This window comes from Phoca vitulina, unplaced genomic scaffold, assembly GCF_004348235.1.
Source record: "Phoca vitulina isolate PV1807 unplaced genomic scaffold, GSC_HSeal_1.0 scaffold15, whole genome shotgun sequence".
Classification (NCBI taxonomy): domain Eukaryota; kingdom Metazoa; phylum Chordata; class Mammalia; order Carnivora; family Phocidae; genus Phoca; species Phoca vitulina.
The window spans coordinates 681,075-704,791 of record NW_022589718.1 but is presented as its reverse complement, the minus strand read 5'-3'; the positions used below and the strand labels follow the sequence as shown (position 1 = coordinate 704,791).

Sequence of the window (23,717 nt, the reverse complement as noted above, 5' to 3'; positions counted from 1 at the left end):
TAAATGTCCATCTGAATGTTTCTTATTGGGAGAGGGTCCATAGCTTTCTCTAAGAGGTCCATGATACCAAAAAATTAAGAACCACTTCTCTGAGACTTGGGGAACAGAAAAATAAGTTTAAGGATTATATTTTTATAGTCCTACAAATATAACTATTATCCTAAATCAACAACACTAATAAGGTGTTTATTGTAAAATAACCTCTTTTAAATAGTTCAGTTACTGAATCTATATTGTCATTGTTTTTTGCAAGATATACCTCATAATGGAAAGGCCAAAGGGATCAATTTATACTTTGTTTCTTTTTTCCATTTAGAAAAATTATGTATTTACTACATAGGGATCACTTGCTGTAATCTTTATAAATAAGGGGAGTGGTGAAAATTGTTTTGGGTCCATATATCCATGGATTGCCTTGTAACTTAACATTGTCATCATCCTAGTAAAGAATTAATGAATACCTTAACTTTTACAGTATGATAGTTATCTAGCATATAGAAAATTTGAGATAAAAAGTAAGTGGGGAAGGCAGTATGAAATCATGAAAATATAGGGACCCAAAGAAAAGTACAGGCAGTATATGTTGTAAGAGTAAAAGTGGGGGGATGGTCACGGAGTTGGGTTAAGCATGGAGGACCTCAGTGAGAGGTAGATTTTGAGTGGGGACATGAGTAATGAGGAAGACATAGTTGGAAAAGAGGGAATAACTGTATACTAGTTTTACACAGCCATGGATTAATTTACTCTCGTCTGTGGCTGTTTTTGCTACCAGGGCAGAGTCGCATATTTGCGTAGAGACCTTATGGCCCATGGAGCTTAAACTATTTATTATTAAGTCCTTTACAGAAAAGGTTTGCTGACTCCTGAGTTCAAGAATTACATCTTTAATTTAGTCACACTGGGAATTCGTTTTAAGATTTGTTTTGTTTTTTGGGGGGAAGGGGAAGCATTTAATGGGACTGTGGTGACAATAATGCTATCAGAAAAGTGCTTTAGGAAGATTAATATGGCAAAATTACTTAGAGTGTATTAGAGGATATGAATTCATGTTGAGGTGGGTGGGATGTTCAGGATCAGTAGCTAATAGTACCTGCTCTAGAGGAGTGATAGTAATAATATAAATGAAGGGATAGATGCTTAAGACTTTAAGAAACGAGTTATAGTCTTGGAGACTAAAGATATGGGGACGTGTGACAGGGGAGGTTAATGTTAACATCAAAGTAGGAATTCTCTCTCAGAAGCTAGGTTTTCAGGGAAGGTAATCACTATGATTTTGACATGTTGAATATGTAACGTGAGACATCTGTCAGATAGTTAGAAATTGTTGACTCTGCTTTTTGTCTGCTTCTCTGGACAGACCCAACTTTCCAGGGATGGTAGGCACAGTTATAGAGGAGGCTGCCTGAGACCCCATACAGGATCCCAGGAAAGAGAGAATGTTTCCTCAGTCCAGGTTTCCTTCTTCCTGGTAATGCCTTTCAAAGTGAGAAGGCAGGGGTTGGCATGGTGAAATAATGTGGATATGTAACGCATGGTTTACTCTTGGCAGTGATGTGGCTACTGTCTGTGGAGAAGCATGGGGCGGAACTCCCAGGGGCTCTCTGGAGCATATAGACCCAAGTGAGCCCATCATACAAAGCTCTTCCTTTGCATTTTTCACGTGAGACACACATCTCTTCTAGACTCCTCCTGAGACACCTCCCCACCCCGCCCCCCATGCCAGCTAACTCGATTATATGAGAACTGCTTCTAGCTGTGGTCTACTTTGTATTTGTTTTCTCATTATGTTGTCATTAACCTAAGTTTTTCATATATTGTCATTATCATAGGTTGACAGGAATGTAGCCTCCAGACCTTTAACTCTCCTTGGTAAGATTTCTTCTGTGTTTGGCTTCCTTCACGTTTGTAATTAAAAGGATACAAACTGGTCTAGAGTTCTCCTGTTTTCTCTCCTTTTTCTGTTACCGCAGTCCAAGTCTAGACCCTGCCCCAGATGTCTGGTTTGGCTGATTGGCAGTTTCTTCTGAATTGACTAAATCATTGATATCTTTCTCTTTTTATTTATAGTGGTCTCTATGTGAGGTGGACTAAAGCTCGGGAGAGATGTTGGGTCTGGACACGTGGAATTACCAGTGTAGAGCCCTACTTTCAAATACCATTTTTTAGTTTTCAGTTACTCTTTCATGTGACCTTTCTAATTTTAATTCTTTTTTTTTAAGATTTTATTTATTTATTTGAGAGAGAGAAAGAGCGCGCACGAGAGAGTTCGAGAGCATGAGCAGGGGGAGGAGCAGAGGGAGAAGGAGAAGCAGACTCTCCAGTGAGCAGGGAGCCCAATGTGGAACTCGATCCCAGGACCCTGGGATCATGACCTGAACCGAAGGCAGATACTTAACCGACTGAGCCAAGCAGGTGCCCCTATAATTTTAATCTTATAGCAACCTTGTGAGGTAAACATCTTGCTTACCTACATTATTGTTTGAATCATGAATCAAAATTAATTGCAAATTTTTATTTAGTGAGTACAAAAGACTGGAAAAAAAGTTTGACTTTTAATGAGTTTTTTTAAAATAATAGGTGAAAGTTTGAGGCTCAGAGAGACAAATAATAGGTGAAAGTTTGAGGCTCAGAGAGACAAAATTATTTGCCCAAAATAGAAAAATATCAGTAAGTAATGGAGCAAAGACAGATTCCTAGTAGTGATAGTAATATCAGCTGGTTCATACTAAATGTTTCCTATGTGCTGGGTGCCATTTTAGGCATTTTATGTGTATCAACTCATTTAGGATACTTTTGCCACCATACCAGTTTGTCTTTTGGATGATCAATATTTATTCCAAGCTCTTGCATTTTATTTTATTTTTTAGGATTTTATTTATTTATTTGAGAGGGAGAGAGAGAGAGAGAAGGAACAGGGGTCGGGCAGAGGGAGAAGAGAAGCAGACTCAGGACTCGATCCCCAGACCCTGGGATCATGACCTGAGCCGAAGGCAAACGCTTAACTGACTGAGCCACCCAGGTGCCCCAAGCTCTTGCATTTTAGAAGGCAGAGAACGCTAAGTGAGAAGAGCAGTGAGCTGAGAACTACCTAGAATTCTTGATACTAACTATAATTCAAGGGCAGAAGAAGAACTGTAACAAACCACGGCGACAGAAACATGGCAGAAGAGGTAGAACCACAACCAGGACAGCATATTGATACACAAGCCAATGGGGGAGACAGTTTCTAAAAGAAATTCTATTCTCTTCCATCCTTTTTGCTGAGCAGATGTGCTCTGTTGTTGAGGCTGGGTCTAGAGTTGTTCTGGTCTCAATTCCCTGCCATCTAGCTCATGGATGCCCTTATTGATCCCTACAGAGAGGTGAAATTACATTTTACATTAACGTAGTTAATACGAGAATTTTTTAAGAGAATCTTTTACTGAAAGAAGGAAAGAAAATAGAAACAGCAAATAAAAGAGTTTATAAGATAGATTATATAAGTATGGCTTACTGAGCCTTTCTGGCTAGCTTTAGTTGCCCACCTGAATGCCATGTGGATACTTACCAACTTTTCTATATTAGGGGAGATTCAGTTCCTCATAGTATTTGCTTTCAAGTTTTACTTTTGTGTATGGGTAAGGACCCCTTCAGGTCACCTCTTTAGCTCAAGACTGTACTTTCCTTCAGCTCCAGTGCTGGCACCCTTGGGTTCTGATTCCATCCTGCACCCCATATATGAGGAAGGCAGTTTGCTGACTGTAAAAATTCTCCTTGCTCATTACATGCAACTGAGTTTTATGCCCTCTTGAACAGGCCTTGCAGTTCAATATTTGTGCTTCCTGAGTATCTCAGTGGCATGAGGATACTGCAGTGAACAAAATAGAAAAATATCAGTGACTTCATGGAAGTTTCACTTGGGTCTTTGGGGGCTTATATTTTGGTTACATTCTGAATAATATTAATTAGCCAGTTGTCAATGGTAAGAATCTACTTAGAATAATATTGGAAATAACCAGACTATTCAACAATAACTAAATTATATTACTACTAAAAATGATGTTTACATGGTTTATATTAGTAAACAATAACATGATATGAGTGTTATTATAAATAATACAATCAACAAGAAAAAAAGGTTCAGATCCCCAAACTGTGCTAGATTAAAAGACAGGAATGAAGTATAATCCAGTGTGAAATAATGATTTTGTTTGTTTCCTTCTGCTGTTCTGTATATTCATATTTGGGCTGGCAACTAATTGCTTTTCTTTTTTTCCCTTACTTTGGCCTGAGGGATGTTTCTTGCTCTCCTGATCTTCTAATCGTGTGTCAGCCAGGTTTCTTCAGCTTTATACTCTTGATTTGTAAGAAAGCAGTTAATATCCTATATACTCCCAAATTAGGGTAAGGATGTTTTCCTTAAAAACTTATCAGAGGGGCGCCTGGGTGGCTCAGTTGGTTAAGCGACTGCCTTCGGCTCAGGTCATGATCCTGGAGTCCCAGGATCGAGTCCCGCATCGGGCTACCTGCTCAGCGGGGAGTCTGCTTCTCCCTCTCCCGCTCCCCCCTCTTGTGCTCTCTCTCTCTCTCTCACTCTCTCTCTCAAATAAATAAAATCTTTTAAAAAAAAAAAAACTTATCAGAAAAAAAGGAGTGGTCTTATACTCAAGTTGTTAACTGTTTCTGTATTAGAGATGTTTTGATTATTTTGAATAACAAAGAACTTTTTGGAGAAAACACATTAGCTTGGAACAACTATAGATAATCCTATTGGGATGTTTACAGAAATCACTAAAACATATTAAAAAAAGGAGAAGAAAACATATCTAACACATGTTTAGTAATTATTACTGGGGAAAGATCCTAGAGTTGTGTCAAAAGTCATTGTAATCTAGCTTTTTAAAGATGACTTCCAAAGGTTACATTGTGAGGATCACCTAAAGTGAATGGATACTGTAGATTAGGATAGAATTTCCACTTACAGCATCACACAGATTTAAATATTGCTGTGTCGCAACTTAAGACAAAATTGAAGATATAATATAACTCTATGGTAGCAAAGATCCTAATAACAAATTGCATATGAAAAGCTTGAATAAAATAATTCTCTGAAATGTAAGTGAAAAAAAGCTAATATTTTTTAATTGCTTTATGTGGTATGTTGTTAAATAAATATACAAAATTAACATAAAATATCAATATGCACAAAATTAGTATGAATTATGTGCAAATTTGTACAAATATGGACAGATTAACAGTAAAAGTGCTAATAGAGAAAGTGAGATTGATTAAAAACAGTTCTTTTTTAGGAGAAGTAGAGAGAGAGGAGGGGCAGAGGGAGAGGGAGAGACTCTTTTTTTTTTTTTTTAAAGATTTTATTTATTTATTTGACAGAGAGAGAGAGAGCAGGAACACAAAGCAGGAGGAGTGGGAGAGGGAGAAGCAGGCTTCCCGAGGAGCAGGGAAGAGGGAGAGACTCTTAAGCAGACTCCACACCCAGTGTGGAGCCTGAAGTGGGGCTTGATCTCACAACTCTGAGAATGTGATCTGAGCCGAAATCAAGAGTTGGTTGCTTAACCAACCAAGCCACCCAGGCGCCCCAAGTCTATTAAAAATTTTAAGATTTTATTTGAGCAAAAATTGATTTAAATCATACAGCATCCAATATAGGAGATAGAAAGGAATTCCAACTTGTATAAAATGGAAGTTTTTTTTTTTTTTTTTAAAGATTTTATTTATTTATTTGACAGAGAGAGACACAGCGAGAGAGGGAACACAAGCAGGGGGCGTGGGAGAGGGAGAAGCAGGCCTCCTGCAGAGCAGGGAGCCCGATGCGGGGCTCGATCCCAGGACCCTGGGATCATGACCTGAGCCAAAGGCAGACGCTAACGACTGAGCCACGCAGGCGCCCCTGAAATGAAAGACTTTTATTGGCAAAAGGGAATGGGAACAAGGAGGTTATAGTAGGCAACAAAATGGGTTGGTTACTGCAAAGTTACCTTCCTATAGGGGTGGCTGGTGTGTGTGAGGCGTATTTCCTAACTAGTACTGATTAGGTGGTTCCTTCCTAAGTGACTGGATTAACATTACAGTTCTGGGAGAGCCAAAACTGTAATTAAGTTCTGTCTCAGTTTGATAATGTAGAGTTTAGCAATAAGAGATTCCGTTTGGTGCCTGTTTTTTTATTTTTTTTATTTTTTTATTTATTTTATTTTTTTATTATTTTGTGTTGTCTTGTTTTTAACATAAGTTACATTTCACCTTGGAGTGATTTTTTTTTTTTAACAGTATTTCGGAGTATAAAGCTCTGACTTCATATCAGTCTTGGTGTATTGCCCACCCCTCCTCTCTGCTTGGATTTATTGGATTTATTTCATGTTATATCTTCCTAGATTCTATTTATCTCTATGTGAAGCTTAAACTTTCAGATGTACCTTACAATAGAGACAATAGACTAATATATAAAAACTAAATTTTTGTAATCCTGAAATAGGCATTGAGGTTTTTTGTTTTTAAGATCTAAGAACCAGACTTAAAAAATAAACTGGAAACTGGCTCCTTATTTATTGGAATTTGCTCAGTGAAAGAAAGTTAATTCAAATAAGGAATTATAGTTATCAGTTCTTCCACATGGATTTAGGAATTAATAAAAACTAACAAAAAATGATATGGTGATAAGAATTGGCATCATAGTCAGTCTTGATATGTGAAAAAGGTCTAATTCTAAAATCTCATACTTAATTGGATAAGTTTGCTTGCCTGTCTGTATTATTTTGTTTGAAGATTTTGAGAAATAACACATATATGAAAGAACAATTTATTACCTACAGCTTGTCATTTCTGAACTAAAGGGGCAGTGCCAGTGACATGAAAGTGGAGAAATACCTTACTGATTTGAAATTTTGTTCTTAAGGAATGTGTAGTTGTTCATTTCTCTTAAAACTTTGTTATAAAATTTGGACTGGGCATTTGTGTTATCAGGTATGGTAAGACACACAGACATGGAAATAATTGTCATGAAGGATGAAGTTTATACACACAGATCCCTAGAAACAGGAGGCATAGTTGGTGTGCAGGGCCACATGGGGAAGGAGGCAGAGGGAGTCAGGGAGAACATGGCCCAGCTTTTAACGTGGTTTTTGCAGGAAGGAATGGGCAAGCAGTGTAGTTCCCTGAGTATGTTTAGGATTGGATAGTTTGAATAATTTCATGGGTTCTGGTCTATAGTGGTAGGTCCTAGTTGTCCAGTACAAGGCCCTGGAGTGATTTAGGGCAGGGGGGATATTGGTTTAAGAGTGTGAGAGATTTATGTAGGAAATGGGGTGTGGCTATAGATTGGTTTGTATATCAAAAGTGTACTCCCATGGGAGTCCATTGCTATCTCCAGGAAATAGCTAGTGGGGTGGGGGAGGGGTGCTTTGCCTCAAGATCAAAGTTTCAAATGCCAGAGTATCAGTTATAGCAAATAAGAAGATATAGTCAATATAAACTTTGTGTTAATGTTCAAAATATTTTATAATTTAAATTTCATCTTTGTTTATTAAAAAAATTGGTTGTAGTTAGTTGGCAAGTATACTTTTACTTAGAAAATATTCCTTTAAATTTTAATGAAAAATCTAGTTTTTGATTAGTTCACTCTGTCAGTGATATTTCTAGAAAAACTATTAATATTTTACGGAAGAGGTATAAACAGAATATTGGTTTGGATTTTTTTAATGGTTCTCTACTCTGAATATTTTGGTATTATGTATCCTTTAAGAATAATGGCAATGTTACTAGATTACATTTGAGACACAAAACAAAATAATTTCAGGATGGCACTGCCGTCAATCTGAATAAAGGGGTAAACTGAGGCAAGCTTGAATTATCAGAAATTGAGTTTATTTGGGGATAACAGAGCAATTGCAATTTGGGCAATGCATCCTGTAGCAAGCTATAGGGGGATCCACTGAGGGTTTGGATCAGCCTGTATCTATGGCCAAGGAGTGCAGAGGCGGAGGGCCAGCCCGAGTTCAAGCAGGTGAGTTCATTGGCTTGTGGGTGGAGAGAGCGTTGTGGCAGATATTCATTGGTCAGGAGAGAAGTCTTGGTCTTCTGTAAATCAGACATTTATAGGAATTAATCTCTTAGTTACTAAGTTCTGTTTTTCTGCGGGTGCCTGTGAGTTTCTCCATTTCATATCCCCTGGTTCCAGTTTAGATTGAAAAATCCTTTCACTTAATCTAGTTATGGACTCATATGCTGTTTTTGAACATACAGTTTTTAGAGATGGTGCCCATGAGAGACTAGAGAATATATAACAAATTTGTTTTTGAGCTTTACTTTTTGAAATAGAAGGTTTTAGAATGTCAGTCCAAGATAGTATTAGTTAAAGCCTAATGTGAAAGGCTAGACGTTTGGAATTGGGACATTTGTGAGGTGGAGACACATTTCTTCGCGGTCCCTGGTAGTTGCAGTTGTATAGTCTTTATAACAGCAGTAACTTTATCAAGCATCCTCATTCTTGTATTTGAGGGTTTTTTTTTCTCCTTTAACATTAGCCTAGTTGCATGCAGATTGGATATATGGAAGAGTAAGGACAGTAAGATGGAGGAGGGACATTTCACGTGCTGTTGCTTTAGCCCTTCAACCCTTTGTTGTTCTGTTTGTAATAGGGCAACATAGCTTCTAAGTTTTGGGAAGTAGTATGTTTTGCTTTTTCTTTCCTGTGGGGTCATCCATTGACTTGGACTCGGCACTGGAGAGGACACAGGCTCCGGATCTAACAGGAAAGTCATGGTAAATAGCCCAGCCGTCCAGTTAGCCCTTGAAACGACCAGAGAAATGTGACCTTTAACTGTGTTTCATAGGATCATGGAGAGTTGCATATAATAGAAAATTGAATTAAATACTTGAACTAAAGGTTTATTTCTGTCCATTGTAAAAGAAGATGAGGGTGGTAGATCTATGGTGGGTTTGGGCATTCTCTGTTTCACCTCCCTAACTAATATTAAGGATGCCTACAGTTTGGGATGGCTGCTTTGGCTCTGGTCCCCTTCCATATTCCCGGCAGAAGAAGTTGGGGAGGGCAAAATGGTAAATGCTCCTGTTTCTTCCCCATATAAGGAGCTTTTTTGAAAGGCATGCCTAATAACTTCCATCTTCCATCTCATAGGGAGTCGGTGATTCATTGATTGGTTAATGTTTATATGAGGCCAGCAGAGGTTGTCCTTTGCTTTTCCAATCAACTCTGGAAAAATAGCAGCTCTTTTTGGAGAGGTTTTTGAAAAGTTGGCAGTTTTAGTAAGAAAATGTGACATTAATACTAAAAGTAATGATGATTATGGGAAACAATAATTAACCTTGAGCTTTTATTATATACTGGTTGCTACTCTGAGTGCCTTATATATTTATATGCTAAGGACCAGTATTACATTATGCTATTCATCTTGTGCTGTTTTTCACCTCACTTTTCTCATCTACAAAACTGTTAGTTTTTACGTTTAGTATTTTTATTGAGATTATGTTGAAAGGTACCGCACACATCCAAGGTTCTATTAGTGATGTAAAAGTTTATGCCGTCATATTTAAAACTAGACGTTAATGTCTTTGAATTTTTTATATCACATTTCCCAAGTAATATCAATTACCCATTAAATATTAATTTAATCACAGGAATGATAATGTAATCATCAGTAAAATGACTTGAGATGGCAGCGTCATTTAGCAGTGAGATAAGGACTGGCAAAGCGGGATTTATATCTTCCTACAGCAGTTTTTCAACATTGTATTTGCTTTTGCCTTTTCTGTTTAAATAACACAAGAATTAAACCCTTTTACAGGGAACCCATGCATTTCCTTTCACATATGTCATTCCCTCATCAGAGAAAATGCTGCATAATCCTGAGAGGACAGCCCCACCTCTGATGTCACTGAGGATGGTACAATCCTCTCCGAGCCTTTGCTGGGGTTTCTGCCGCCGCACTGGGGAAATGGTTACATTAAAGCTAACTCCCGTCATCTCAATTATCTCCTTGGAAGTAGTTTTCACAAATATAGAAAAGCCCTACAGTGGTTGTTTTCGGTAAGCTACCAGGGTAGAGAGAGACAGGCAGAAAGAGGGCGAGCGAGCGAGCGAGCGAACAGGCGGCTTAGCCTTTGTGAGAGAGGGACTGAGGCGGCAGCTCCTCTCAGCTAGGGTTTCCAGTGCTCAAAGTGCTTCCATTGACATCACCGTGTGCAGTGCAGGGCAAAAGGGGCTGCCAGGAAATTTGAAACTCATTTGCTTCCAGTTGACTAGAACAGCAGATTTTGAATTAGCTGGTTTTTTTTTTTAGCTAACTTTTCTCAAGCATTAAGCTGATGAACTGGGCATTTTCTATGATCAATGGGTAACTGCTGGAGCTACAGTAATCTCTGTGAGTAACCTCTATTTGTAGGTCTATGCAGGCAAATATATTTTTATATATCTATCTCTTGTAAAATGCTGCTGTGAAATGATCCATCTGTATTATTGACTGCTTTTGCTTACTAGTCTTGTCTTTTGACTGTCCCAGTAGGAGACTCCTGGGGCTAGACCAGGTTGTGCTGAATCCTGACATAGGAAAGAGCATACCGCATTATTTAGGGATGCCCATGCCAATATTTTTTTTAACTCCCCAGTCATCAGAAAGATGCCACCTACCCTCTGAGTGCTTTTGCCCAGTACCTTACCTGGCTTTAACCTGAAATGTTTATTTTAGCATCTGACATTGGATTTTCCAAAATTTTTATTTTTAAATAGAAAACAATATTCTTACCTGTGCTTTTATTTCCTTTCATTGTTTTTTTTGTTTTGTTCAACCAGCTTTCCTGAGAATACAGTTCTCTCAACCTATTTCTCTACTCTCTGTTTGTGATGTATTATATAGAAAGAAGGAGGAAAACAGGCTACCCCTGTAGTTTTAGAAAGACATAATATTGTGGCACTGGACGGGAATAGGGGAGGAGTTTCTCTTAAAGAGCTCAAACCCCTTTCCATCTGCATGCCTAAAGTATGGCTCTGAGCAGCCTAGAAGAGAACCAAGGTTGGCCACAGGGTAGCACCAGAAATGTTCTGTGAACACTGTAGTTAAGGCTGAGATAGTATCCATTGGAGATTTATAATCAGTATTTTAACTCCTCAGTTTATACACGGGGGTGTGTTTTTTGTGTCTATTGAAAGTGTCACTTTTAGAGTAATACAAGATTTATTTTTCTCTCACCAGGGTACTTGACTTTCTGTAAAATTTGCATCTCAGATATACTTGGAATTATTGCTCATGTTAGTTTGCAGCTGAATCCTTAGCAAAACTGTGGGTCTCTTTTTGAGCATGAAAATCACCGAATGCAAATACGAATCAGCTGAGGCTTATTACAGACTGGAGGCTGAGCGAGGTTGTTTACCATTACACCTAACATCTGTCTTGACACGCAGCAGTGTAGAGAAGTCCACAGCTGTAGTTGATCATCACTGCGAGGAACTCCAGCTGCTTGGCATTCATGATAAAAAAAAGAGTTGTGTTTTGTTGTTGTTGTTTTGTTTTCTAAAGATTTTATTTATTTATTTGACAGAGAGAGAGCGGGAGAGCACAGGCAGGGAGAGCGGCAGAGGGAGAGGGAGAAGCAGGCTCCCCCGCTGAGCAGGGGGCCCGATGTGAGGCTCCATCCCAGGACCCTGGGATCATGACCTGAGCCGAAGGCAGTTGCTTAACTGACTGAGCCACCCAGGCACCCCAAGACTTGTATTTTGAAACATCAATTTCAGTTTCTTTAATATTAAAATATCTCATAAAATATTTTATGTAAGAATTTACATTAATACTACCACATTCATATTAACTTTAGCAGAAGAGAGACTGCTGTAAACAAAATTGTGGAATTATTTAAAAGTTTAAACTTTTTTTGCTTTTCAAAATAAAATAACAAAAAGTAAGGGTCAGAGAATTGTTAAAATTGGGTTTTTCAGAGAATAGAATGGTGGTTATGAGGTGCTGGGGGGTGGAGGAAATGGGGAGATGTTGATCCAAGGGTACAAACTTTCAGTTATGAGTGAGTTCTGGGGATCTAATGTGCAGCATAGTGACTGTAGTTAATAATATTGTATTATACACTTTGAAGCTGCTAAAGAGAGTAGATCTTAAATGTTTTCACCACAAAAAAGAGATGGTAATTATGTGACATGATGGAGATGTTAGCTTAAACTATGGTGTTAATCATTTTGCAGTCTATAAGTATCAAATTAACACATACACCTTAAACTTACACAATATTGTATGTCAATTATAGCTCAATAAAGCTGAAAAAAAAGTAAAAAATAAAATTGGGTTTTTAAAAGTGTGAATTCCTAAATAGGAAGGAGTAGTAGAAAATGGATAGAGTGGATGAAATCAGAGGAGCAGCTTTAATCAGAATAAGGCTGAAAGGAGAAGCACAAGGTGTGGATATAAAAAGAAAAGTTATGAGAAGTGGATGACAGTGGAGGAACTTATTGTTTGACAAAAGGAAACCAGCTTTAAAAAACAATGATTTTAAAGCTAGGCTTAAATTTGATTCTTACAGCTTAGTGTTTCTTCTCCACGACAAGAACAGTGTTCTGCACACTTGCAGAGACTTTGGTTTAAAATTAATGGGCTGTTCCTTATCTCAGTCATTTTACCTTCTGTATGCTGGATGCAGTGCCACTCCTTAGCTTGCAGAGCTTCCTCTGAAATTGACTGGGATGGTAAGCTAGTGTCATTTCCCCAGGGATTAGAACTGAACGGGAAAAAATGGTTCTGAGTGTTCAGTTAATTCAACAGTCTCTAGTTGTATGCACATGCTAATAGCTTGTGTAGTAGTTGGCAGGCCTTTTCCTGGGTTTTGCAGCATATAAATAAATACCTGAAATATGTGTGTTTTTAGACTTATTAGTAACCAGACAGTAGCCAGCATTCTCTGTGAGTTTTATTAGGGTGAAGGGTATGTACCAAAATACAGTGTACTTAGATTACTCATTTAGTAAATTCTCATTACTCATACTCATTTTCTGTTATTTTTATCATACTAAATATATTTTCCATTGCTTAGTAAAAACAGACTAGATTATTTTTTTAAAGGCAACTTTTTCTGTTGCATTGCAAATCTGAACAACGTGTACATGCATCACTATTACTGGAGGGGTTTATTGATTATTAGACTTAAAAACATTGATCACTGTTATTCACAGTTAAGGATTATAGTTACTTATAGATGAAATGTATTTGAGATTTTTTAGCTCTGCAAGGCTTTTTATACATTTTGTAAACTGGACCTTTGTCTTCCAATTTTTTTTATTGATTTATGAAATTTCAGACTAAAGGGGACAAAGTGGTCACCCTCCTATGTGTGGGACTGAATTCCTGTTTGACAAGTCAGGGGGACTTTAAGCTTATTTCTGTAAAATTTCCAGTGTTAAAATAATTTAGGAATTTATAGTTCTTTTATCACACTAACTCATGATGTAAGTCTTAAGGTGTTTGCTAAATGATATTCATTAAGGAACAGAGTGCCAGTGACATTATTGCATTTTATTTTTATTTTTAAATTTTATTTATTTTATTTTCATATTTTTGCATTTTTAAGGAATATTTTATTTATTTATTTATTTGAGAGAGAGAGAAAACAAGCAGGGGGAGGGGCAGAGGGAGAAGGAGAAGCAGACTCTCCACTGAGCAGGGAGCCCAATGCCAGGCTCAACCCTAGGACCCCCACAGGATCATGGCCTGAGCCAAAGGCGGACGCTTTACCAACTGAGCCACCTTGGCACCCCAACATTATTGCATTTATGAACAAAGTACATGGAAAGGAGAGAAAATAGATTTTTAGTGGCTAAGTTAGCTGCGATTTATAAAGACATGAAAATCTGTTGATTTGAACTCATAAAAAATAGATTACAGACCCCCTAGTGCACTCTTGAAAGTACCTCATCAGAGTGAATTTGTCCATGCATTTTTATTTTACAAGTAATATATCCAGTGACATGTACATTAAAAGTCTGGGAAAATCCTGTTTTTAAAAAATTGAAAAAGCTTACCTTTCCCTCAGCCCTTTTCCTTTAAGCTCTAATGTTATTTCGTTAAGGCTGTGTACAGATGTTTACAATGCTCAAGTTTACATTTGCATTATTTTAGGATTTTATGTTTTTTTTTCATAGGTAGAGTTGAGTCATTGACCATTCACTGTGAGAAAATTTACTATGAGATGTAAAATAAAGAAGAGATTATATCACAGTAGAGGAGATTCTCTTCCTCTCTTAAGAAAGATTCTAGGATAATTGGAGGGCAAACCCAGATGAGAATGAGCAAGCCCTTGTCTTGTAGGAATGAGAGACTGTATGCTTCTTTAGTTGTTGTCTATTTGGTTGTTTGTTGGACCTTTCAGTTAGGAGGTAGGAACTCTTGGTATTATATTTTATTTTTTATTTTTATTTTCATTTTTTAAAAATATTTTATTTATTCATTTGACAGAGAGACAGCAAGAGAGGGAACACAGCAGGGGGAATGGGAGAGGGAGAAGCAGGCTTCCCGCCGAGCAGGGAGCCCGACTCGGGGCTCGATCCCAGGACCCTGGGATCATGACCTGAGCCAAAGGCAGACGCTTAACGACTGAACCACCCAGGCGCCCCTTGGGATTATATTTTAGAATAAAAAAGTAGCCATTTAAATGTAGTCAGAACAACTTCTAGATATTGTAGTAGATACTGTTGTAGTTCTATGGAGAAGTGCTTCTCATACTTTAATGTGTATATAAATAACCTGGGTTTCTTTTTAGAAATACAGATTCTGATTAGGAAGGTCTAGGGTGGCAACAGAGTCTTCATTTTTTACAAACTCATGGGTGGTATTTGTGTTACTGTCCCAAGGCCACACTGTGAGTAGGAAGATTCTAGGACGGTACTTCCAAATAGAATTTTCTGTGATCACAGAAAAATGTTCTATATCTGTGTGGTGCAATATGGTAGCCACTAACTACATATGGTATTGAGCACTGGATTTTCAATTTTATTTTATTTTAATTAATTTAAATTTAAGTAGCCATATGTGGTTGTGCGTAACATATTGGACAGCATAGCACTTAAAGTAAGACAATCAGTTGAGAAATTTATTCTTAATGGTAATAGCCCCTCTGGGGTCATGTTGAAATCTGGAACGGTGGGCGAGATTGTGTCCTCTTAATTTTACCACTGCCTGAACTTTGTCTGCAATAGACAAGTGCATACAAACTGGATTGCAAGCTCTCTGATGGCAAGAGCCATGTTGGCCTTGTTTGTTGCTTTGTTTTCCAGTGTTGAGCACATACTTGGCTCACAATAAATGTTGACTGAGCAGTTGGAAGAATTAGCTGGCTGTAACATTAGGAAGGACCCGCATGTTTGCAGCAGTCTATTCAAGCCTGTACTGGGGACTAGGGGACAGAAGGCTGATGGCACTGACATGTAGTATTTTGGTTTTGGTAGGTTTCTTTTTGTTTCTGTTTTGAGGTTCTATTAAATGGTATCCTGATGGTTATAGGACACTCTTCATTTATTCATTTATCCAACAAATATATCCATTTTGCTAGGTACTATTGTTCTGGGCTCTGGGGATATAATGAAAAAGAAAGCCAAGTTCCAGCCTTTTGCAGTTTATATTCTCATGGCAACAAAACAAAAACAGTACAAAACAAAAACAAAAAACCTCTTTCTAAACATGACTGGATCCAGTTTCTAGGGAATATGTATGTGTAGAATTCATAATTATGGTTCTTCTGGGGCTCTAGGCATAGACATGACAGTCATATTCTCTTGGGAAACCAACATCCTGTTGCTCAGAATCCCTCATGATAAACCTTTTCACTTGCTTCACATTTCAGCTTCCTGTGTCCTAGTCTGCAGTAGACTTGCCAAATAGTTCTTACTTTTTTCCTTCGACCATTTTCTTTTAAGGACTTTGCTAGCCAGAATGGAAGAAAATCCATTTCATTTACTGGTCCTCAGGATCATTCTTAGAAGGCCACAGTTTTTCTGAAGCCCATCTTATGGAGCAAGCTCATTTCCTTATGATTTGAAGAAAAACAGGTTTTTAAAGTTGAGGTATAATTGACATGTAACATTATATTAGTTTCAAGTGCATAACGATTTGATATTTGTATATATTGCAAAATATTCGCCACAGAACGTGTAGTTAACATCCATCACCATATATAGTCATAATTTTTTTTCTTGTGATGAGGGCTTTTAAGATCTACTCTCTTAGCAACTTTGAAATATATGCTACGGTATCGTTAATTATAGTCACTATACAGCACATTACATCTCCATGACTTATTTATTTTGCAACTGGAAGTTTGTGCCTTTTGACCCCCTTCACCCATTTCACCTAACTCCCACGCCCTGCTTCTGGTAACCACCAGTCTGTTTTCTGTGAACTTGGATGTTGTTGTTGCTGTTTTTAGGATTTCCGTATGTAAATGAGATCATACAATACTTGTCTTTCTCTGTCTGACTTATTTCACTCAGCATAATGCCCTCAAGGTCTATCCATGTTATTGCAGATGGCAGGATTTCCTTCTTTTTTTATGACTGAGTAATATTTCAGTGTGTGTGTCTGTATGTCTGTGTGTCTATGCGCGTGTGCACACACCCGTGAGATTGTCTTTATTCATTCATCTGTTGATGTACACTTGGGCTGTTTGCATATCTTGGATATTGTAAATAATGCTGCAGTGAACATGGGGGTGCCTCTCTTTTCGAATTAGTGTGTTTTCATTTTCTTTGGATAAATACCCAAAAGTGGAATTGCTGGGTCATATGAGAGTAAATAATATTTTTAATTTTTTGAGGTTCCACCATACTGTTTTCCATAGTGGCTGCACCGATTTACATTCCTACCAACAGGGCACAAGGGTTCCCTTTCTTCCACATCCTCTCTAACACTTGTTTTTCTTGCGTTTTTGATACTGGCCTATCTAAGAGATATGAACTGATATCTCATTGCGGTTTTGATTTGCATTTCCCTGATGATTAATGATGTTGAGCATCTTTTCATGTACCTATATGTATATCTATATGTCTTACTTGAAAAAAAAAAGTCTTTTCAGAACTTCTCCCCATTTTTAAATTGGATTTTTTTCTGCTGTTGAGTTATATGAGTTCTTTATGTATTTTGGATATTAACTCTTATCAGATATATGATTTTCAAGTATTTTCTCCCAATCAGTAGGGTGCCTTTTCATTTTATTGATGGTTTCCTTTGCCAAACAAGAAGCTTCTTAGTTTTATGTAGTTTTTTTTTTCCATTTTGTTTTATTTCAGTCCTGTCCCTGTTTCCCAGAAGTGGATGGCTATTTAATATACAACCCAAAGCACTCTTGAAATTGATCTTGTTAACATTCAAAAGTATCCCATTTCTTTCTCAATATATTAAGTTAAAAAAACATTAAAAGAACTACTGGGTTTAGTTTATCACAGGAAAAGCATCTTTACTAAACAACAAAAAACAATTTGTTAGGGATCTGACCAAATACACAAAGTGGCAGATAAGATTCCTATTAGAAAAAGATGATTCCTAAAGGAATATAAATAGATAACTCCGCAAAGTATATGTATTTCACATGAGTGTAAAAAACTCTTCTTCTCTCTCTCCTCCCCTCCCTCCTACACACTTGACACTACATTTTCATTCCTTTAAGGGGAAAAATAAATGCAGAAAAGCTATGAACTCTTATTAATTCAGATTCTACTAGTGTGTGGTTTATATTTAGTTAACTGCTAAAGTTCTTTTTTTATACTTCGCAAATCCCTTTGTCACAGATACGGAACCAAATTTGGGCAAGACTAATTCAGTAAGACTTTTGGGAAGAGAAATAGCTATTTCAGTATTCACTTGGATTCTTACATTAGTAATAGATAGACACTGACAAAGGTGAAGGAAAAGCTTTAACAAGTGAGGTCTAAGAGCCCACAGCAGTTGGCATGGGCTGAGCAGTAGCTTTGTGGGAGCATGTTGAAGTTAGAGGGGGCTGGGCAGAGGGCATGCGGTGATACTGGGTGTGGATACTGGCTGGAGTGGGAGATGCAGGAGCCCTTGCATCTTTGTTCTGTCCCTTCTGCCCTTGCCCAGGCTCAAGCATGCATCACCTCACCTGCGCTATTGCCAGTAGCCTGTGTCGTGACTCCTGAGTCTGTTTATGCTCGTTCTTTCTCCCCTGTATGTCCCTTCAAATGCTACCAGAATAAACTTCTCTAACATGGTAAACAGACTTTTCATGCTTTGGCAGTATTTACTTTTGAATCCCCTATGTTTAGTACACAGCAGGTAATTAAAGAAGTATGTTGAATTTGAAGGAATTTTGGAAATGATAGGCATTTAATGGGAAGTATCTGTGGTCCTGTTTCCAAAGGGAACAGAAAAAAAATCTTAAAGTAAAAGAAGAATTTGGTCTTTTAAAAAACAATCACCCTAATAAATAGTCTCGATTTTTAAAAATAAGGAATAAGTCAGAAATTCTAAATAAGAAGGTCAGGATTAATATCTTACAAAGTTTTGTTTGTTGTTAAATACAGTTTAAGTGGTGACCTGAAATGCAAGCAGCAAAAATGAACCGCTCTTGCATTCTAACAAAGAAATGCCTTATTTGAAAGGAAAGATTTGATGCTATGCTGAGTCCTGTGATGAGTGCTCTAACCAAGAGCCATGTGATGTTTAAGGCTATTTTTACTCAGAAGCTACAACTGGAAGATTTTTCATTCTTTATTGTGTCTGGTAATATTATTGCTGTCAGAAATAAAGGTCTGACAAATCAGAGGCCTCTTAGTTTTTCCCAGGAATTTACTCCAGATAGACAAAAAGACTACGAATCTAGTCCTGACTTGTAATTCTCACATAATATATGGTTGAACATCGTTCCATTTACCTTGGTCAAGTCAGTTTGCCTCTCAGAACATTGATTTCTCTTGGTCTATGCTAGTCCTTATTTAGTTAAAAAGTAAGCAAAACTTATTAGAATAGTATTTATTAGAACAGTAAACTTAGAACAGGAGAACTGACTGGAATAGTAAAGCAGGCTATTTGTCATGCAGGGTTTTGGTTTTGTCCTTCTCCCTTTTGTCTCACTTTCTTTGACCAGTTGTGAAGTTGTTATATCAAGATATCACAAGCTGTTTCCCACAACTGAGGCATTTGCCATCTCCTTTATGTGGTACATTTTAATGAAAAGTATTAAAAATAGGATGGAGAGATTATTTAATTCCTTTGAGGCGTCTTTTCTTGATTTCTTTATGGTCACTTCTCTTTGGGCTAGTTGCTGTGTTTATTTTAGTGGTGGTTTTACAGGTGGCAGTTTAAACTGTTAGAGCAAAGTGGACTCCTGAATGATAAAGTGTAATTTTTCTTCCTTTTGTTGAACGGATTTCCCTTTGGTATGTTAAATATATGTATGGCTTCAATGGTCACTATGGGCAGTTTTGTTAAAGCACTTCAGATAGGTTAAAAATTGTTGCCTTTTGTAGCTTTAAAATATGAGCTAACATCATGTCCACTTATTTCATGTATTTGTACTACTATATGTAATGTATAGCTAAGATTCTCTTGATATTTGTAAGGGGAGAGGTGACTTCTTGCAAGGGCTGGTGATTAAGGGAAGACTTAATTAGAGAAAGGGGATTTGAGTTAGGTCTTGAAGGATGAAAACAATCTGGTCATTTAGAGATGGGAAGAAAAACTATGTCCTCTGGGGAAAAGAGATTGAGCAAAGGCAAAAGCATGTATATATAGTTAACTTAATTTCCAGTATATATTTGAGAGAACCTTTTCAAGGTATTCATGTGCTGTATCCCTTCTTCAGTTAGAGAAGTAATAGTATAGTATATTTGAAAAGAGTTGAACAAGAGAAAAAGAGTAATTTGGGGAAGATAGATTGGGACTGGTTTGGGATTGGGACTTCTAGCTCAAGGAGTTTAGACTTTATTCTGTAGGCAGTGTGAAATTACAGAAAGCAACATAATTTTTGGTTTAGGAGCAAAATGGGAAAATGAGGCTGGGCATTGGTTAACCATTTCAGAAGATTTTTAAATTTCAGGGAAAAGATTGAAGACACACATATTAGGGTACCTTACTACCAATAAAGGTGGAGGGGCGGGGAGGGATGTAAAGCATAGTAGAGGTAGAATAGAAAAGCTCTGATTTTTTATTTGTTGTGTCAGGTTGGTAGAGTATATCATTCAGTTGAGCCTGGTTTCTCACCTAACTAATGTTAGATGGCTTATTTAATTCTTAAATCCCTTCAACCTTTGAAATTCTATATTCTTTGGTCCTTGAATTTTTGTAAAGATATCTAGCTTAGAGAAATAATGAAAAACATTTAAAATTTAAAGGAAATATTTCCTACTGTGGACTAAGTACTTCTCTATGCATTTTAAGCTCTTTTACTATGTTAAAGAAAGGAAATTATCTTTTTGGATTATTCAGTTTTTTCTTTCATTGCATATTAACAATAAATTTATAGCTTTAAAGTGCTAAAGAAACTGATTAATGGAGAGAAAACTGTTAAGAGCTCAAAAAAAGTATAAAACATAAAAAATGTTTTAAAAAAGTGTAAAAGGTATAAACAGATGCCAATATAGGATATTTCCCAATTCATTTTGTGAAGCCAGCATCACCCTAATACCAAAGCCGGGTGAAGATAATACAAGACAACTGCCGACCAATATTGCTCACCCAAAATACTAGAAACCTGAATTTAGCAACATATAAAAAGGATTATACACTCCGACCAAGTGAGATTTATTTCAGGGATGAAGGTTGGTTCAGTATATAAAAATCAGTTAATGTAATACACCATGTTACTAGAAAAAAATATGAAATCCACATGAGCATCTCAACAGAGAAAAAGCATTTGACAGAATTCGACACCATTTCGTGATAAAAACACTCGACATACTAGGAATAGAAGGGATCTTCCTCAGCCTGATAGAAGGCATTTGTTAAAAGTCCACAGCTAACATTATATTTAATGGTAAGAGACTGAAAGCTTTCTCCTAAGTTTAAGAACAAGAAAAGATTGTCTGCTCTTACCACTTCTTTTTTTTTTTTTTAAGATTTTTATTTATTTGAGAGAGAGAGCGCGCGCCCATGAGCCAGGGGTGGGGGGAGGGGCAGAGGGAGAAGCAGACTCTGCTGAGTAGGGAGCCTGACTTGGTGTTCAGTCCCAGGACCCTGAGATCATGACCTGAGCTGAACGCAGGCGCTTAACCAACTGAGCCACCCAGGCATCCCTGCTCTTACCACTTCTAATCAACGTTGTACTAGAGGTTTAGCTAGAGCAGTTAGGCCAAAAAAAAAGAAAGAAAAGAAATAAAAGGCGTCCAGATAATAAAGAAAAAGTGAAATTTTTTATTTTCATGGATGACATGATTTTGTATGTAGGAAATCCACAAAAAAGTTATTAGAACTTGTAAGTTCAGCAAGGTTGCAGGATATAAGTTCAGTGTACAGTAACCAATTGTATTTCTCTGTGTTAGCAATGAATAATCTGAAAATGCAAGTTTAAAATGACAGTTGTACTTATAACAGTATCAAAAAGAATAAACTACTGAGGGGAATAAATTTAACAAAAATAATGCAAAATTTGTACATTTAAAATTACAAAAGAATGCTAAGAGAAATTAAAGAAAAATAAATGGAAAGACAGTCTGTAGCATAGATCAAAAGATGTAATAGTAATATTGTTAAGATTCCAGTACTCTACAGATTTACCCAAGTCTCTCAAAATTCCAGCTGTCTGACAAGCTGATCCTAAAATTCATATAGGAAATGCAAGGGGCCCAGAGTAGTCAAAACAACTTGGAAAAGGATGAACAAAGTACGACTCACACTTCCTGATTTTACTTTCTACAGAGTTATAATAATCAAGATGGTGTAATACCAGCTACAAGAAAGGCTTCTAGCTCAATGGAATAGAATTGAGAGTCCAGAAATAAACCTTTACACTTAGGGTCAGTTGATTTTCTACAAGGGTATCAAGGCAGTTCAGTGGGGGAGGGAATAGTTTTTTTCAACAGATAGTGTTGGGACAACTGGATATCCATGTAAAAAATGAAGTTGGATCTCTACCTCACACCATATACAAAAATTAACTCCAAATGGATCAAAGATCTAAATGTGATAGCTAACACTGTAAAACTCTTAGAAGACGACGTAGGAATAAATTTTTGTGATCTTGGACAATAATTTGATACATATAACACCAAAAGCACAAGCAACAAAAGAAAAAAGTAGGTAAGTTAGATTTTATCAAAATTAAATACCTTTGTGCTTCAAAAGACACTATCAACTAAGGGAAAAGACAACCCACAGAATGGGAGAAAATATTTGCAAAGTATATATCTGATAAAGAACTTCTGTCAGGAATATATAAAGAACTCTTAACAGCCCAATAATAAAAAGATAAGTAACTGAATTATAAAATGGGCAAAGGATCTGAACAGATATGTCTCTAAAGAAAATGTACAGATGACCAATTTGTGTATGACAGGATGCTCAATATCAGTCACTAGAGAAATGCAAATCAAAACTACAGTGAGGGGGCGCCTGGGTGGCTCAGTTGTTAAGCATCTGCCTTCGGCTTAGGTCTTGATCCCAGGGTCCTGGGATCGAGCCCCGCATCAGGCTCCCTGCTCTGTGGGAGGCCTGCTTCTCCCTCTCCCGCTACCCCTGCTTGTGTTCCCTCTCTCACTGTGTCTCTCTCTGTCAAATAAATAAATAAAATCTTAAAAAAAAAAAAACTATAGTGAGATACCATTTCAATCTCACCAGGACAGCTAGAATTAAAAAAAGATGGACAATAATGGTACTCTCAGATTTTGTTGGTAGGAATGTAAAATGGTGCAGTTACTTTGGAAAACTGGCAGTTTCTCAAACACTAAACATAGAATAACCATGAGACCCAGAAATGCCACTCATAGGTGTATATCCAAGAAAACTGAAAATAAATGTAGACACAAAAAGTTGTATACAAATGTTTATTATTCCTAATAGCCAAAAAGTAGAAACAACACAAATTTCATCAAGTGATGAATGGACAAAGAAACTGTGCCATATCCATGTAATGAAATATTGTTTGGCAATAAAAAGGAATGAAGTTCTGATACATGCCACAATGTGGATAAACCTTGAAAACACTGTGCTAAGTGAAAAAAGCCAGACACAAAATGCCACATATTATATGATTCCATTTTTATGACATGTCCGGAATACACAAATCTGTAGAGACAGAAAGTAGATTGCTCATTACCAGGGGCTGAGGAGACAGGGCAATGAGGAGTGACAGCTGATGGATATGGGTTTTTTTTGGGTGGGTGGTGAAATGTTCTGGAATTAGACAGTGGTAATGGTATAATTTAGTGAGCAGATTACAAACCACTGAATCTTCAAAGAGGAAAAAAATCTCAATATGCCACCCTAGTAAGAGAGATCTTACTGTTTTTAACTGTCTTTGTTTCAAAGTCAGGATTTGAAGAGATGCTCCCTCTTCAGATTTCAGCAAGCCACATTTTCTTAGTCCTGTCTTACGAAGGTATTATAAGTACTGCCATCACAGAGAAGTGCTTGTTGGGTTCCGTCCATACCTTATTCAAATTTAATTTAAAAAATATATTTCAAATTACTTAAAAAAATGGAACATTAGTATACACTCTCAGATGTATTACTATTCATCATATTTTGCATACTGTGGGATACCATATG

At 37.1% G+C, this 23,717-nt stretch overlaps 1 protein-coding gene across 4 annotated transcripts in view; it reads left to right on the top strand.

Moving 5' to 3' along the window:
• The window catches only part of PSD3 (pleckstrin and Sec7 domain containing 3), a 602,311-nt gene that overhangs the window by 142,828 nt on the left and 435,766 nt on the right, over nucleotides 1-23,717 (top strand). Inside the window, exon 1 of one of the 4 annotated variants that reach the window (XM_032413274.1) lies at nucleotides 9,830-10,376. The exons of the other annotated variants lie outside the window; for them this stretch is intronic. Within the exon in view, the coding sequence (XP_032269165.1) occupies nucleotides 10,346-10,376 (31 nt within the window). The 5' untranslated portion in view covers nucleotides 9,830-10,345. Of the gene's footprint in view, nucleotides 1-9,829; nucleotides 10,377-23,717 lie in introns of those variants that run through there. 4 annotated transcript variants of the gene reach the window in all.